The sequence below is a fragment of the Melospiza melodia genome, chromosome 22 (assembly GCF_035770615.1).
Source record: "Melospiza melodia melodia isolate bMelMel2 chromosome 22, bMelMel2.pri, whole genome shotgun sequence".
Lineage (NCBI taxonomy): Eukaryota > Metazoa > Chordata > Aves > Passeriformes > Passerellidae > Melospiza > Melospiza melodia.
Window position 1 is genome coordinate 4669032 of NC_086215.1, and position 15892 is coordinate 4684923.

The 15892-nt window shown below is 62.4% G+C and overlaps 1 protein-coding gene across 1 annotated transcript; it reads right to left on the bottom strand.

Moving 5' to 3' along the window:
* Window positions 1-108: 108 nt before the first annotated feature.
* AKNA (AT-hook transcription factor) lies at window positions 109-12397 on the bottom strand. Its single transcript, XM_063174993.1, has 21 exons — window positions 12304-12397; window positions 10883-11144; window positions 9843-10774; window positions 9375-9449; window positions 8765-8912; window positions 8283-8440; window positions 7815-7874; window positions 7524-7723; window positions 7148-7393; window positions 6887-7060; window positions 6523-6724; window positions 6324-6430; window positions 5621-5835; window positions 5275-5461; window positions 4881-5054; window positions 4592-4695; window positions 4302-4451; window positions 4118-4219; window positions 3479-3589; window positions 3060-3210; window positions 109-2804 (listed from the first exon to the last, which is right to left on the bottom strand). The coding sequence occupies exons 2-21, from the start codon at window positions 11046-11048 to the stop codon at window positions 2528-2530; spliced, it is 3939 nt and encodes a 1312-aa protein (XP_063031063.1). The 5' UTR covers window positions 11049-11144; window positions 12304-12397; the 3' UTR covers window positions 109-2527.
* Window positions 12398-15892: the final 3495 nt, after the last annotated feature.

A 15892-nucleotide genomic window follows, 5' to 3' on the forward strand; every position in this document is an offset into this window, starting at 1 on the left:
AAAAGGCATGGGAAAATATTCCTTCTAACCCCAAGGGAGGGCTCCTGGTGTGGTGATGCCAAACCTCCCCCTAGGAGGAGGCTTTGGGAAGGAAAATCAGCACACGAGTCATCCAACTGCATTTATTTCCTTCAAAAATAGGTGATTTCTTCGTACAAAATACCATCCCAGTGGCTCTGCTGGGCGTTAAAAAATAGGGGATAAGGGAAAAAAAAACAACATTTGGTCCTGGCTACTGCATTTGGAATAATTAACCACACTTTCCACATCTTCCTATCACGCCCTGCCTGGGCTGGGGGAGTCACAGCTTCCAGCTTGGGGCACAGGCATGAGCAGAGGCAACCAGAGACAATAAAACCTCTTTAAAATTCCCCAAGCCTCTTTAAAATCCCCCAAACCCAGCCCTCTCGGCCCAAAAAAGGAGGAAGGGACAGCCCCATTCCCATCCTCTCTGGGCTCATGTCAGGATCAGGCTCAGAGGGAGCTTGGAAGGTTCCAGACCTGAGTCCTTCACTGATCCCTCCCTCCAAATGTGGGAATTTGTACAACAAATAAAAGAAAAATAAATACATTTGACACTGGCACTTCAGGTAGGTCCTACAGATGAACACAGGCTGAGGGGTGGAGCAGGGGGGTTTGGCTGGACCCATCCCTGGAAAAGCTGCCCCAACCACATCCTTTTCCCTAAAAAATAGGAATTAACTCCTTAGAAACCCAGCTGGGAGGAACAGGGGCTCCACAGCCCCACACCTGCTTTGGTCTCAGGTGACTTTTCCTCCACCAGCCCAGCTTCCCTGAGGATCCCAGGGGGAAAACCTCAAATCCTTCATTTTATTTTCTGCCTGGATGATGCTGTGGGTGGCCACATCCACGGATGACCAGAAAAGAACCCCAAAAATGCCCTAAGGGTTGTGCTGGAAATGCAAACCAGAATATTTATATATATATGTATCTGTAGAAAGATATATCTATAGAATCAGATACAGATCTGGACATACACAGATCTATTTATATCTGTCTCTCTATAGACATAAAACTAAATATAGATATGCCTATATCTAGATATATCCATTTATAGATACACATATATCACACACACATATTATAGATCATCAATCAACACTCCAAAGAGTGATTTAGCTAAAAAATTCACATAAAAAACAACAAAAAAACAAATTTCCCCAGGGAGGATCCTGCTGGGTTCAAGTCCAAGGGCAGAGGGCACAGGGCACAGCCCCCTGAGGAGGCCTGGAAAGGGTGGAATATGGAATGCCAGGGGATGCCAGGGAATTCTGCCCACACAGGCACAGAGGTAAACACAGCTGCCAAGGGGGCTCGACCCACACGAGGTCAGAGCACCCCCAGAAGTGCTCAGGGTGGGGTGGCCACGGCCCTTGGGGGACACCTCACTGCTCCCAGGGGATAGGGCTGAGGAAGGCTGGAGGATTCTGCCCACACCTTCCCCCCTCCTGCAGCTTGGGAGGTCCTGGAGAGGGACAGACCGATGGACAGGCCATGCAGGGACTGCAGGGACAGCAGGACTGGGGTGGGAGCCAGGGCAGGAACCTCTGAGGTACCTCTGGCCCTGCTGCCCTGGGTTTGGCAGGGAGCACACAGTGAGGGACAATGAGGGGTCCATGCCCCTCTCCTGGTGGTATGGAGGGTCTGGAGGTACCTCTGGCCCCAGGTTTGGCAGGGGGCACCTAGTGCAGGGACAATAAAGGGCCCATCCTCCTCTCTTGGTGGCACAGAGGGTCTGGAGGCACCTCCAGCACTTGTGGCCCAGGTTTGGCCGGGGGCACACAGTGAGGGACACTGAGGGGACCATCCTCCTCTCCTGGTGGCACAGAGGGTCTGGAGGCATCTTTGCCCCCATGTTTGGCAGGGGGCACACAGTGAGGGACACTGAAGGACCCATTCTCCTCTCCTGGTGGCACAGAAGGTCTGGAGGTACCTCTGGCCCTGCTGGCCCCAGGTTTGTCAGGGGGAACGCAGTGCAGGGATGCTGTGAGGAGCCCATCCTCCTCTCCTGATGGGGCACAGAGGGTTTGGAAGTGCCTCCAGCACTGCTGGCCCCAGGTTTGGCAGGGAGCACGCAGTGCAGGGACAATAAAGGGCCCATCCTCCCTTCCTGGTGGCATGGAGGGTCTGGAGGCACCTCAGGCCCCAGGTCTCGCAGGGGGCATGCCATGCTGGGACACTGAGGGCCCCATTCTCCTCTCCTGTGGCACAGAAGGTCTGGAGGTACCTCTGGCCCCATGTTTGGCAGGGGGCACTCAGTGAGGGATGCTGTGAGGGGTCCATCCTCTCCTGGTGGCACGGAGGCTCTGGAGGCACCTCAGGCCCCAGGTCTCACAGGGGGCATGCCATGCTGGCACAATGAGGGCCCCATTCTCCTCTCCTGTGGCACGGAGGGCCTGGAGGTACCTCTGGCCCTAGGTTTGACAGGGGGCACACAGTGAGGGATGCTGAGGGGTCCATCTCCCTCTCCTGTGTCACAGAGGCCCCGGAGGTGCCAGCCGGGCCCTCAGAAGAGGCAGGAGCTGCGCAGGCCCCGCGGCCGGCCCAGCTCTGCGGCCAGGGCCCGGCTGAGGCGGCTGGAGCTCAGCCTGGCGCTCTGGGCAGCCTCCACAGCCCGGCCCAGGCACCAGTTCAGCTCCTCCAGCTCCTCCAGCTCCAGGCTCAGGCAGCGCTGGTGGCCCTGGGGCCGGGGAGGACGCTCTGCCCGCCGGGCACCCGCGGGGACAGCGAGGGGGACCCCGGCCATGGCTGGGGCTGAGGTAGGAACTGCTGAGGAGCAGTAGCTGGGAAGAAGAAGGGACACAGCTCAGTGATGGGGTCTGTGCCACCACCCCACCATGTTTCCATCCCTCTTCCCCATCTCCTCCAAGCCCACCCCACAGCACCACCCCCTAAACACAGCTTGTCCCCAGAGGAGCTGGTGGCAGTGTCACCCCAGAGTGGATCCCTAGGGTGGGGACAGCTCCTTCTGGGTTCTCCCTCCACCCCTGGGGATGCTGATGCCCCTGAGCCCCCTCCCAGCCCCAGGGCATCCTTACAGCATGGAGGGCACGTAAGGCACGAGGGGGACGGGTGCCAGGCAGACGGTGGCAGCAGGGGGGGCTGCCAAGTACCAAATTCCAGGTTGCTGCAGCTTCTCGGCTCCAGCGTGGGGACCTGGGGGACAGGAGCCACCAAGGCCATGCTCTGCTGAGGGAGGAAGGGGGTTAGATGTCCCCATGGGGGTTTGGTGTCCCCATGGGGGTTAGATGTCCCCATGGGGGTTCAGCGTCCCCATGGGGGTTCAGTGTCCCCAGGGCTGTGCATTGAGTGGCAGCCCCAGTGCCACCCTCCCCTGTGCCACACTGGGTGGGCACAGTCCCCTGGCATTGTTAGGGGGCTGAGGTTGTTCCTTGTCCCACCAGCCAGCCCCCAAGCAGTGAGAGCTGTGCCAGGACGTGTCACCCTTGTCACCTACCATGTGTGGCTGTGTCCCTGGTGCCCGCGGGTGCCCGGCAGGTGGGGCAGGACGTTCTCCTGGGGGTGCTGTGCTGGGGCTGCCGGGGGATGTCACCTGCCCCAGATGCAGCTGTGGAGAGAGGACACCAGCAATGTCCCCTACACTGCCAGCCAGGGATGGCTGGGAAGAGCTGAGTGGTTTGGGGCGGCTGGTGAGATGGGGAGGGGGCTTTCCCTGCAGGGAAAGGGGGCTCTGCAAAGGTGGGCTCTGCAGTGGCACCTGGCACAGGGCTGGGGACAGGTGACAGTGCTGCCAGTGACACCTGGAAGCCCAGGGAATCCCAGCAATCCCAGGGAATCCCAGCAATCCCAGGAAATCCCAGCAATCCCAGGTATTTCTGCCCACACAGGCACAGACAAACACAGATGCCAAGGGGGGCTTGACCCCTGCAAGACCCCCACGAGATCAGAGCACCCCCAGAGCTGCCCAGGTTGGTCCCCCTGGGGGACAGTGGGGTCTGGCCAAGAGACAGCGGGGGAGAGCCTCAGGCCATGAGGAATGGGTTTGTCCCCTCCCTAAGCCTCTCCAGTTAATTAATTACAGTCATTAGCAGCTGTTAGGGGTGGTAGGGAAGGGAAGGGGCTGGGCACCACTCACCTGATGCCGTCCTGCCCCTGTGACATCGGGGACACCCCGAGGTGCCCGGCTCTTCTCGGGGTGCCGGGGTGGCACGTGCTGTCCCCGCCTGGTACCGTGTCCCTGCCAAACCCCAGCGTGAGCATGGCCAGGGTCCCCAGGGTGGGGACAGCCACCTTCAGCCCCACCACCGACCAGCACCCACCTGTGTGCTGTCCCCGGAATGTCACCGGCCCCGGGGGCTTCCCAAGGTGCTTCCGCAGGACAGGGGGTGCCCGGGGCCCGGGCTCTGACTCGGAGGCTGTGGCAGAGGACAGGGAAGGGGGGTGGCATCCGCCGGGACCCAGCTCCAGACCTGCAGGAGCCGCCCGGGGCTGAGCACTGTGGGATGCGTGGCACCACCAGGACCCCACAGTCCTGCAGGCCCACAACATCCTTGGGAAGGCAAGTGGCGTGCAGGGAGGAGCGTGTCCCCTCTGTCCCCACCCCACTTACCGAGGGCCAGCTCGGGCTTGTCCCGTGGCAGCGATGCCGATCTCCCCCTCCGCATGGGTGTGACCCCGGGGGCTGCCCTGCCCCGCACCGGGGGGCTCGGCTGCCTGCACAGGGGACAGAAATGCTGTCACCGCCTCAGTGTCACCGCCTCCAGTGTCACCACCTCCACTGTCACCGCCTCCACCCACCAGGCTGGCAGTCCCCTCAAGCCAAACGCCTCGATGGGGATAGGGACAGGCTGAGGCTGGGGGTGTCCCCACGCTGCCCCCGGGTCCCCCCTGCCACCTACCCCGAGGGTGCCGCGTCCTGCGGGGCCGATGGTGCGCTGGCCAGCGGCTGCCTCCTGGCCGGGGTGACACGGGGAGTGGCTTTTCCCTCGGGGTAGCTGCGGGAGTGGCACAGGCTCTCCTCCAGCCTCCGCCGCAGCCGCCACACCTCGTCCTGCAGCGCCCGGATGGCCTGGCTGCCCCAGGACACACGGCCCAGTGAGGGGGTGCAGCCAGCAGGCACCCCAACAGTGCTGGTGAGCATCAGCACCCCCCTCCCAGAGCCCCCATCCCCACCACCGGCACCCAGCAGCTGGGACCCTCCCCAAACCAAGCCTGGGCTGGGGTCCAGTGCCCAGTGGGTGCCTTTGGGGGGTCCCTGTGTCACCCAGGCGGTCTGGGGACACAGCCACTCACTCGCGCTCCAGACGGGAGCCCAGCAGGTCACAGTGAGCCGGGTCCAGGGATGGCAGGTCGGGGGACAGGAAGGTGGGGGATGGCGTCTGGGGGGAGGGCAGGGGGCTGGTGGGGGTCCTGGCCATGGCTGGGGGGCGGCCACCGGCGCTGGCACAGCTCCTGGCTCCCACCTCCGAGTCCGTGTGAGCTGGGGAGCAAGGGCAGCACAGTGAGCAGAGACTGGCATACACCTCCCTCCAAGGAGGGTGACTCCAGCACCACAAGGAGGCCTGGGAACCCCAAAAGCCAGAGCCACAGAGGCAGGGCTCCCCAGATCTCTCACCCTCACCAAGGCCCGTGTACTCACTGCCATCACCGTCGGGGTCGGGTCCCACCTCGCTGCCCTCAGCCCAGCGAGGGGGGGAGCTGCTCTCAGAGGGGCTGCTGGGGGGCCCCCCTGTGCCCCCCGGGGGGTAGATGCCCATCAGTGCTGTCTCGGAGGGGAGCGGGGTGGTCTCTCTCTCCCGTGGGGTGCGGAGGCTGCTGGGGATGGGGACGGAGGGTCCCGGCGAGCCCGGAGCCCTGCAGAAGGGACAGGTCATGCAGGCAGCCCCAGGGCTCCCCCTGGCCACGGGAGCTGGTCTTTCAAAAAAGAGCTACTCCTTTTTAACTATCTTCTCTTTATACCCCGAGAGCATCATCACGGCAACACAATGTGAGAAAGAGTACACTTCCTGCAGTGCGAGCTGAAGAAAGTGTTGCTAGCTCAGGTATCAGGAAACTGATTCCATAAGATGATTCTCAGCAAAGCTGACAGAATCACTGAACTGCAGGACAGCAGCTTGGTTTGGAAGGAACTGAAAGATCATCTGCACATCTCCAAGCCTGCTCCCCACACCTTCAGTGCCTCTCCCACCACCCCTGCTCCCCACACCTTCAGTGCCTCTCCCACCACCCCTGCTCCCCACACCTTCAGTGCCTCTCCCACCATCCCTGCTCCCCACACCTTCAGTGCCTCTCCCACCATCCCTGCTCCTCAAATCCCCCAAATCCCCCAGGCAGGGCCGTACCCTGGGCCGGGGGGATGGTGCTCAGGGGTGTGCACAGGGGGTGACACCCTGCTGGCCTCCGAGCCCACGAAGCCGCTGTCGGTCTCTGGGGACACGATGCGCTGCTCCTGCAGAGGGACAGGGACAGCAGACAGTGCCCAGCAGCCCAGGAGGCTCTGGGGGGGCTCTCAGGCAGGGACCCCCAGCCCCAGGGACTCACCTTGCGGGGCCCAGGCTGGGTGGCACCGCTGCCTGTCCCACCGAGGGGCAGGGACACCCGTGGTGGCCCAGAGACCCCCAGGGGGGGCTTGGCAGAGGCTGGTGGCTCCTCAGCAGGGGCAGGGGAGGGGTGGCCCAGTGTCTGCTCCAGGTTTGGGGGTCCTCTGGGGGGAAGAGTCGCAGCTCTTCTCTGTGGGAGGGGCCTGTGGGGAGGGGATGGAGCGGGAATGATGGGGCAGAGCAACCCCAGGCACGGGGAAATGTCCTTGTCCAGCTGTGCCATGGAGGTTGTTAACCCTAAGGTAAATAAAACTGGAGACCTGATGTCAAACCTCCTGCTCACCCCCGCCCCACACAGCACTTACACTGCCAAGGGCTCGAGGCTGGGCTCCTCCTCGAGTGACCGTGTCCTGCAGGGGACCTTGCTGGGGCCACCATCCCCTGCCGTGGGTGCATCCACTTCCTCCTGGGACTGGCTCCCCACCAGGCTCAGCTGCTCCAGGCTCAGTGACTCTGGCAAGGACTTGAAGTGCTTGTACCTGGGGGGACACACAGGCAGGAGGGGGTGGCTTTGGGGACATGCCCCGTGTCAGTGTCCCCCCCTGTGCTGCTGTGAGGGCACTCACTGCTCCAGCAGCTCCCCAAAATCCTCCTCCACTTGGTGCTGCTTGTGCCAGAGGGGCCAGGGCAGCCCCCCTGCCACCCCCTCGCTGTCCCCTGCTGTCCCCCGAGGATCCTCCACCAGCGCAGGGCTCTGTGGGCACAAGGGAGTAAGAGGGGCAACCCCCCATAAATGCAGTGGGGTGGGGAACCTTTGCACCCCCAGCTCACCTCGGGGTGTGGGGAGTGGGCAGCCGGTGGTGGGGACGGGGCTGGGGGGCAGCGGGGCTGCGGGGGGAGCTGAGGGAGGGACGGAGGGAGGGGCTGCCGCCTGCCCCCCGGCTCCAGCCGCTCCCTCAGCCCCTCCAGGCGCAGCCCCAGGCGGTAAATCTCCCCTTCCACTGCCCTGCAAGACACCAGCCGTCAGTGCGGGGGGACAGCGGCCCCCGGGGACATTCCAGGGGCTCTGGGGAGGGGGTGGCAGGGGGATGGAGCCCGTACCGGTCCGGATCGAACCCCCCCGCAGCCGCCGGGAGCTGCTGCCGGCCCCGCAGGTATTCCCGCTCCAGCGCATCCTGCGCGTCCTTCAGCATCCTCATCCTCTGCGGCACAAGAGCGCGGTCCGAGCCTGTCCAATGGGCCCTGGGCACGCTCCACGCCCCCAGACAGGGGTCTGGGAAGGGGCTGACGCACCTGGAGCTGTTCTGAGGGCGTGGGGGTCCCTGCACGCACCCAGCTTTCGAAGGATTCCACCTGGCCCGGGTTAGATGGGCTGAGCCTGGCCCTGCTGTGCCCATCCCGCACCCCCTAGACCCCACATATGAAACATCCCCAGAGACTGCTCCAATGCAATTCCCCACCGCAGCCCCCTCTCCTTCCTTCCCTTCCCAGCACCCCACAACACTCCCTCTTCCCCACAGCACTTCCCCCAACCCCTCCCATTCAGACCCCCTCCACAGCTGCCCCCAGCAGCGCCTCCCCAGCCTATCTCCATAGTCTCCCCCCAGAACTCCCCCCAAATCCCCTCCCTGCTGCCCCACAGCCCCCACCAGCACTCCCCAAAAGCCCTTCTCCATGCAGCCCCCCTAGTATCCCCCTCTACAGCTCCCTGTTCCCGCACCTCTCCATGCCCCAGCCCCCCAGCAGCCCCCCAGTCCTCACCTGTGCCTGCAGCCGGCGGCTCTGCCCCGCCAGGGCCCGGGTGAGCCGGGGGCCGGGGCAGCAGCAGGGCCCGGGGCAGGTGGGGCAGCACCCCCCCGCTGGAGGAGGGGACTGAGGCTGGGGTGAACCCCCCTGCTCTGACACTCCCGGGGCTGCAGCTGTGAGAAAACACGAGGACAAGGGACACTGCAGGACCGGTGACACCAGAGTGGGGAAGGGGCTGTGGGGGACAATCCTCCCAGAACTGGAGTGGGAGGGGGGTGAGCGGGGCAGGGGACATGGATCTACACACCTGCGAGGTGTGGGATATGGATCATCAGACCTGTGAGGTGTGGGGCTGTGGGGATGTGGATCAACACACCTGCGAGGTGTGGGGCTGTGGGATGTGGGCTATGGATCAACACACCTGCAAGGTCTGGGACTGTGGGATGTGGATCAACACACCTGCGAGGTGTGGGGCTGTGGGACACAGATGAACACACCTGCAGCTGGCGAGGCCGGGGCTGTGGCCATGCCCAGAGCCGCTGTCCGTGCCTGGGGGATGCTCAGGGTCATCACTCGGCTCCCGGTGCTCACGGTGCCCACGGCGAGGCTGCGGCTGGGCTGCGGCGGGTCGGAGAACAGGCTCACCTGGGCAGGGAGAGCGGGTTTGGGCAGCCAGCCTGCACCCCGACCCACCCACCGTGCCCCGGGGCACCCCGAAGCACCCCATGGCACAGCAGTGGGTGCGGTGAAGGTGGGGACACGCGTGCGGGGGGCGGTTGGCACAGCCCTGCCTCAGTTTCCCCACCCACGCCGTGGCAGAGGTGACACGGGGACGCGCTTCCTGCCATCTCAGAGACGTGCCCCGCCATTCCGGGGACAATCCGGCTCTGCCACCGCCTGGCACAGAGGGGACCCTGCCAGGCGAGGGGGGCACGGTGCTCCCCGGCTGCTTTGGGCTCAACCCCCCTCCCTGGGCTGGGACCGCTCAACCGCAGCTCCCCGGGAGGAGGAAGAGGAGGAGGGCCGGGGGAGGAAGGCACAACTCAACCACAGGGCAGGGGGAGCAGAGAGGGGACCCCCCCCCAGGCATCCTGAGCCCCCACCCACCCTGGCGCCCAGGCGCAGCTGGTCGATGGTGTTCTCAGCCTCGGCGTACTTGGTCAGCAGCTTGTGGTAGTCGTCCTGCGGGGAGGGGACACCAGTGAGGGGACAGCACCCGGCACGGGGGCGGAGTCCCATGGGTGGGGTGCAGGAACCCCCTCTCCAAAACACCCGACCCCTCTGTGCTGATGTGACTCCCGTTTCTCTGCCCCCTCTCCTCCCAGGGGGACAAACATCCTGAGGGTCACAAGCTCTGTGGGGGTGACCGCCATCCCGGGGGGACGAGAGCATCCTGTCCCCAGGCCGAGCACTGCCCACATCCCTGCTCCTTCCCTCCTCGCCAGCTCCATGCAGGACGGGGAAAGTGTGACCAGCACCACACCCCATGAGGGTCCCAGAGGCAGCGACACCCCCATGTCCCCCCACCCTGCAGACCCTCCCCAGTGTGGCTGTACGGGGGGAGCCGGGCGTTACCTGGAGCTGCTGCACCAGCGCCGTGGCTTGTCTGGGGGACCTGAACTCCTGCGGCAGCCCGGCCGTGCTGGGGGGCTGCGGGGACGCGCCCTCCCCGCTGCTCAGCAGCACCTCCCGGACGATCTCGGCCGGGGATTTGAAGCCGACGGGGCCGCGGGGGCGGGCGGGCAGCACCCGGCCCCGGGGCGGGCGGTAGCTCTGGTCGAACTTCACCCGCGCCTCCACCTTGGACAGGTCGGGCAGGGGGTGGTTGAGGCGCCCTCGGCCGTACTGGGTGCCCTCGGTGCCCGTTCCCGAGGGATCCTTTGTCCCCTTGGCACCCGTTCGCCTCCGGGGGCTCAGGGACCGCGACTGCCGGGCGGCCTTGGGGGGCACCACGGCGGGCGCTGCTTTCTTGGGCACTCGGGATCTGCCGTGCCCTTGGGGTGCCGGGGCATTCCCGGTGCCCTGGGGCTGCCCGGCGGGTGCCACGCCAGCGGGTGCCATCCCTGTGCCAGCCCTCTGGGGCTCGGGGACGCGCTCGGGGCCATCGGGGGAGAGCTGCAGGGGGAGGCTCCGTCTGGGGCTCCACTCCTGCCTGTGCCCCCCGAGGGTGTCCCCGGCCGTGCCCCAGCCCCGGAGCTGGCGGGACGGGGTGCCGGGGCCAGGGCTGGTGTCCGAGAGCCCTGAGGTGTCCCCGCCGTCCGTGCTGCAGCCCCGGGGCTGGCACAGAGCCCGGCGGTCCCTCACGGCCTCGGGGCTGCCGCTGGAGCCCGAGCCCCAGCAGCCCCCCGAGGACAGCTCGGGGTAGGGGTCCCCATCGCTCTCCGCCCCCCAGGGCCCCTCGTCGCCCCCGGAGCTGCCCCGCTCCTCCTCCTCCTCGGCCGGCTCCTGCCGCGGCTGCCATCGCCCCTCCTGTGCCGGGGACCCCTCCTGCAGCTCCTCGCTGCCACCTGCAAAACAGCGGCACGGCGGGGCTGTCACCTCCCACACCCGGCCCGCGTCCCCCGCCCCAGCGGCTCCGGCGACACTGGGGACCACCCTCTGTGGGCAGGACTCACCCCACGGGGGGCTCCTGGCGCCCTCCCCCAGGCCGATGACCCCATCCTCGTCCATCCGCCTTTCAAAGTCGTCTTCCTCCTCCTCCTCCTCCTCCTCCTGCTCTTTGCCGTGCCAGCGCGTCAGCTCTGTTTGCGTCCAGCGCAGCCATGGTGCCGGGCTGGCCATGGCCCCTCACTTGTGTCGCTTCATGGCCCGGCGGCGGTGGCGGCGGCTTGGGGACCTCCTTGTCGCGAATGTAGGTCACAGCATCGCCGCCGCGTCCTGGGGGGGCCGGGGGAGAGGGGGGGATGCTCAGCGGGACGTGCTGGGCTCTGTTTGAGGTGTCTTCCCTGTCCCCCAAATCCCGGGACAAGAGCAACCCTCGGGGGGCGCTCCTTATAAATGACGGGGGGGGGGACACCTCGGATCAGACCCCCCCACTGTGCATCCCACCCTGAAGCTGGAGCTGCCACATCTCTGCCAGCACTGAGGTCCTCGTGGGGAAGGAGCCCCTCAGAGTCACCCCTAAATGCCCCCCACACTGAGAGGGTCTTCCCTGTCCCCCAAATCCCGGGGACAAGAGAAACCCCCGATGACGGGGGAGACACCCTCGGATCAGACCCCCCCACTGTGCATCCCACCCCAAAGCTGGAGCTGCCACATCTCTGCCAGCACTGAGGTCCTCGTGAGGAAGGAGCCCCTCAGAGTCACCCCAAAAAGGTTTGTCCCCCACACTGAGAGGGTCTTCCCTGTCCCCCAAATCCCGGGGACAAGAACAACCCTCGATGATGGGGAGGGACGGGACACCCTCGGATCAGACCCCCCCACTGTGCATCCCACCCCAAAGCTGGAGCTGCCACATCTCTGCCAGCCGTGAGGTCCTCGTGAGGAAGGAGCCCCTCAGAGCCACCCCTAAATGTCCCCCACGTTGGGAGAGTCTTCCCTGTCCCCCAAATCCCGGGGATGAGAGAAACCCCCGATGATGGTGGGGACACACTGCATCCCACCCTGAAGCTGAGCTGCCACATCTCTGCCAGCACTGAGGTCCTCGTGGGGAAGGAGCCCCTCAGGGCCACCCCAAAAGGTTTGTCCCCCCCACCCCGGGAACACCCAGCCCATGCTGGCACCCTGTGGATGTCACCCCAGCTGGGCAGACACACCCTGGGCACCACCAGCAGGAGCACCCCAAAGAGCCCTCTGGATGTGGGGTCACAGCAGAGACCTGACACACAAATTCTCCTGATGATCCCAAAGCATGAGCTCTCCCCTCACCCCCACACGGGGTTTCCGCCAGCAGCCGGATGCCAAAACCCCAAATGTGGAGTGTGGCAAGAAAGGCCACGGGGTTTCCAACCCCTCTGCTGGATTGGAGCCCCATAAACCCAAATTTTGCCCCGGGGAGCCAAACCAGGCACCTCCAGCCCCATGCAGGGACACTCACCCTGTACCAGCAGCCTCAGGACATCCCCATCACTGTGACCCCACGAAAACCGAGCCCCCCGAAACCTTCCTGTGCCTGTGGGGCAGCCCAGCTTTTGCAGAAGGAGGAAATGATATTTCCTGCAAGTTTGCAGGTGGCCACAGAAGTTTTAACCCCATCCGGCCCTGCGCAGTGGGGGCTGAGCCCTCCTCCCGCAGCATTTTCTACCAAAACCTTCATTATTTAACCCAGTTCAGAGCAAAATGCTGTAGGAAGAGAGGGGAGGGAGATCCCTGGGACCATCAGCAGCTGGTCCATAAAACATCAGCGGATCTTCCAGGAGACCCAAAATTGAGCTTTAAAGCCCCAAAATTCAGCCATCCTTGGAAATCCCCCAGATTTCCAAAGGGAGGGTCCATGCTGGGATGCTGCTCACGCTCCCAGGGATGCTGTGGCTGCACCCAGCCACTGCGGCCTGTCTTGGCACATCCACAGGCAGCCAATTAAGCCAGCTCGTTAATGTGTAATTAGTGGCACGCAGAGGACAGCTTGACATGCTAATGAAACCACAGCACGATCCCTGGGGTGGCTGCTCTTAGCCAGAGGGTGCTGTGGTGATTCTGGGGTGCTGCTGGCTCAGGGATGGGGGTGATGAGGACTAAACCTACCCACAGCACCCACATGCTCTGGGAAAAGTCCTCTGATCCCCTCCCAAGCCTCAGTTCTGCAAATTCCTTGGGTGTTTGTGGGGTTTGAGGTTATTTTCCAGCACTGCCTGCCACCAAGGGCATCATCCTTGCACCAGCCTTGCTCCTAGTCCTGCCTGCATCCTTGGGGATTTCAAGCGGGAGCAAACCCCTAAAGCATCCCTTAGGGTCCTGCAAACCTCCTGGGGGGTTTGCATGAGGTTTCCCCCCCCCCATAATGAGTAGATAACTCCATTCCCCACACCTGGAGATGCTCCACAGCTTCTCCTGCCACCGGGGGAGATGGGACTCTTCAGACTCTGAGCTACTGAAACCAAATTGGGATTTTGGCTTTAGCTCCTCCCTGGGCTGGGATGTTTCCAGCCCCAAGTTCTTGCACACATCCCAGAGATCCCCACTGAGTGCCTCCCATCCCACCTGGAGCCCTGCAGGATCCCAGAGCCATGAGGAACCCCAAAAACCACACTCAGGGTTCCCACAGGAGAGTGCTGGGAGAAAGCAGCCTGGGTATAGGAATGTGTTTTCTATTGACAGAGTGACCAAATTATTCTTTGTCTACTTAAAAAAGCAAAATACCCACAAGTTTCTCTCCTCAATTGGGTAAAAAGACACCTCACAAGACCTTTAGGACTTCACCTCAAACCTGGGGCTGCCCAATTAGACAAAGGCCAAAAAGTCCCACCTAAGTAATTCACTAAAAAAAGAAGAGAACAAAGGAAAAAAAAATCACTTTTGTGGAGTATTTTACCAAAAACAAAACCCTCTTACTCCTAACTCAGTTTTTCTCTATAAGAGCTTTATTATTTTGCTTTTTATTAAAACTTTTTCTGTTTCCAGCACTACCTCAAAAACCACCCTACTAATTTTATACCATTAAAAGTAACTAAGCTTTCTCTATGAGCACATAAAACCTAACTCAAAAAAAACCCCATCACCTGGGGGTCCTGTTCTCTTGGGATAAAGGGATTTAAAACATTCCCAACCCATTTCTGGTGTTTCTTTAACCCCATCCCAGGCAAGGGATGGGGATTTTGCATTTCTTGAAGGAGGCCATGCCTAACCCACATGCTGTCACCCCATTTCTGAGCAGTGATTCCCACATGCACAGCCCACAGCAGTCCAAACCCAGCCTCAGTTATTGCTTTCCCAGAAAATCCCTCTGCTGATGGTCATGGTGGCAAGAGCAAAAAAATTTCTGATTCTTCCCCCCCTCTAAGTGATTTTCTCTCTGTTATGGGAACACAGAAAAGCTTGAAAAATGATGTGGCTTTGTGCTCAGCAGCCACAAATCAAACAGAAACAATCCCAAATGTGTGTGCAGAAATATATCCATATATTTTAATTTTCCTCTTTGAAAGCCAGGATTTTTTGCAACAAAACCTAAAAACAAATTTAAAAGCCTCAGCTAAAAATCCTGAACTCTGCTCTGCCCCAGCCCCTCAAATCCTCTCCTGCCCTACAAATCCCAGCCAGGGCTGTCCCAAATTGTGGCTCAGGGCAGAGGGGCTCAGATGAGGGGGGATGCTGCCGGTATTGCTGGGTGCTGCCAGGTTTCTGTCTGTCCTTCCAAACCCCTGATCCTTTCTGCAGGCAGCAATCCCATCCCTGTCCCACTCCCTGCTCGGATCCCTGCCCGGATCCCATCCTTGTCTCACTCCCTGCCCCATCCCATCTCTTATCCCATCCCTGTGCCACTCCCTGCCCTGATCTCATCCCTGCCACGATCCCATCCCTGCCCCAATCCCATCCCTGATCCCACTCCCTGCCCCAATCCCATCCCCTCCCATCCCATCCCATCCCATCCCATCCCATCCCATCCCATCCCATCCCTGCCCCAATCCCATCCCATCCCATCCCATCCCATCCCATCCCCTCCCATCCCATCCCTGTGCCACTCCCTGCCCTGATCTCATCCCTGCCACGATCCCATCCCTGCCCCAATCCCATCCCATCCCATCCCATCCCATCCCATCCCATCCCATCCCATCCCATCCCATCCCATCCCATCCCATCCCATCCCATCCCATCCCATCCCATCCCTGCCCCAATCCCATCCCATTCCATCCCATCCCATCCCATCCCATCCCATCCCATCCCATCCCATCCCATCCCATCCCATCCCATCCCATCCCATCCCATCCCATCCCATCCCATCCCATCCCATCCCATCCTTGTCCCACTCTCTGCCCCAATCCCATTCCTGTTCTACTCCCTGACTTGACCCCATCCTTGTCCCACTCCCTGCCCTGATCCCATCCCATCCCATCCCATCCCATCCCATCCCATCCCATCCCATCCCATCCCATCCCCTCCCATCCCTGCCCCGGGCAATGCCCGAGGTGCGAGGCTGATCCCGCCCAGCTCATCCCGTGTGTGCAGGGAAGCCGCAGCCATGCAGGCCAGCACGGAGCCATCGCGGCTCCTGGGTTGATCAGGGCTGACAGCAGAGGAGACAGGAGCATCCTCCGCCCCAGGGCTCGCTCGGTGACAGCGAGGGGGGGACAGGGCTGCTGTCACTCTGCCTTCACTGCCCTGTCAGCCCCGGGCAGAGCAGGGGGGACGGGGGGGCTCTAAACCCCGCAGCTCCATCCCCACATTCTCTGAGTGATGTGGAATTACCCTCCTGCTCTGTGTCCCAAAAATCCCTTGCCTAGGATGGGTTACAGCCCCTCTCGCACATCTGTGCCCATCTGGGATGCAGGGGGAGCTTAACCCCCGTCCCAGACAAGGGACGGATGTTTTGCATCTCTTTTAAGAGAGGTTTGAAGGAGGCCAGAACGGCCTCGGGCTGAAACTTGGCAAGGCACGTCTGCGCTCCAGGAGGGAGAAATTCCTGGTGTATAAACCCTTTTTTAAAGCCCACAGAGCCCCGTTTTAATAGCCGTGAAAGAGGGCAGAGAAGC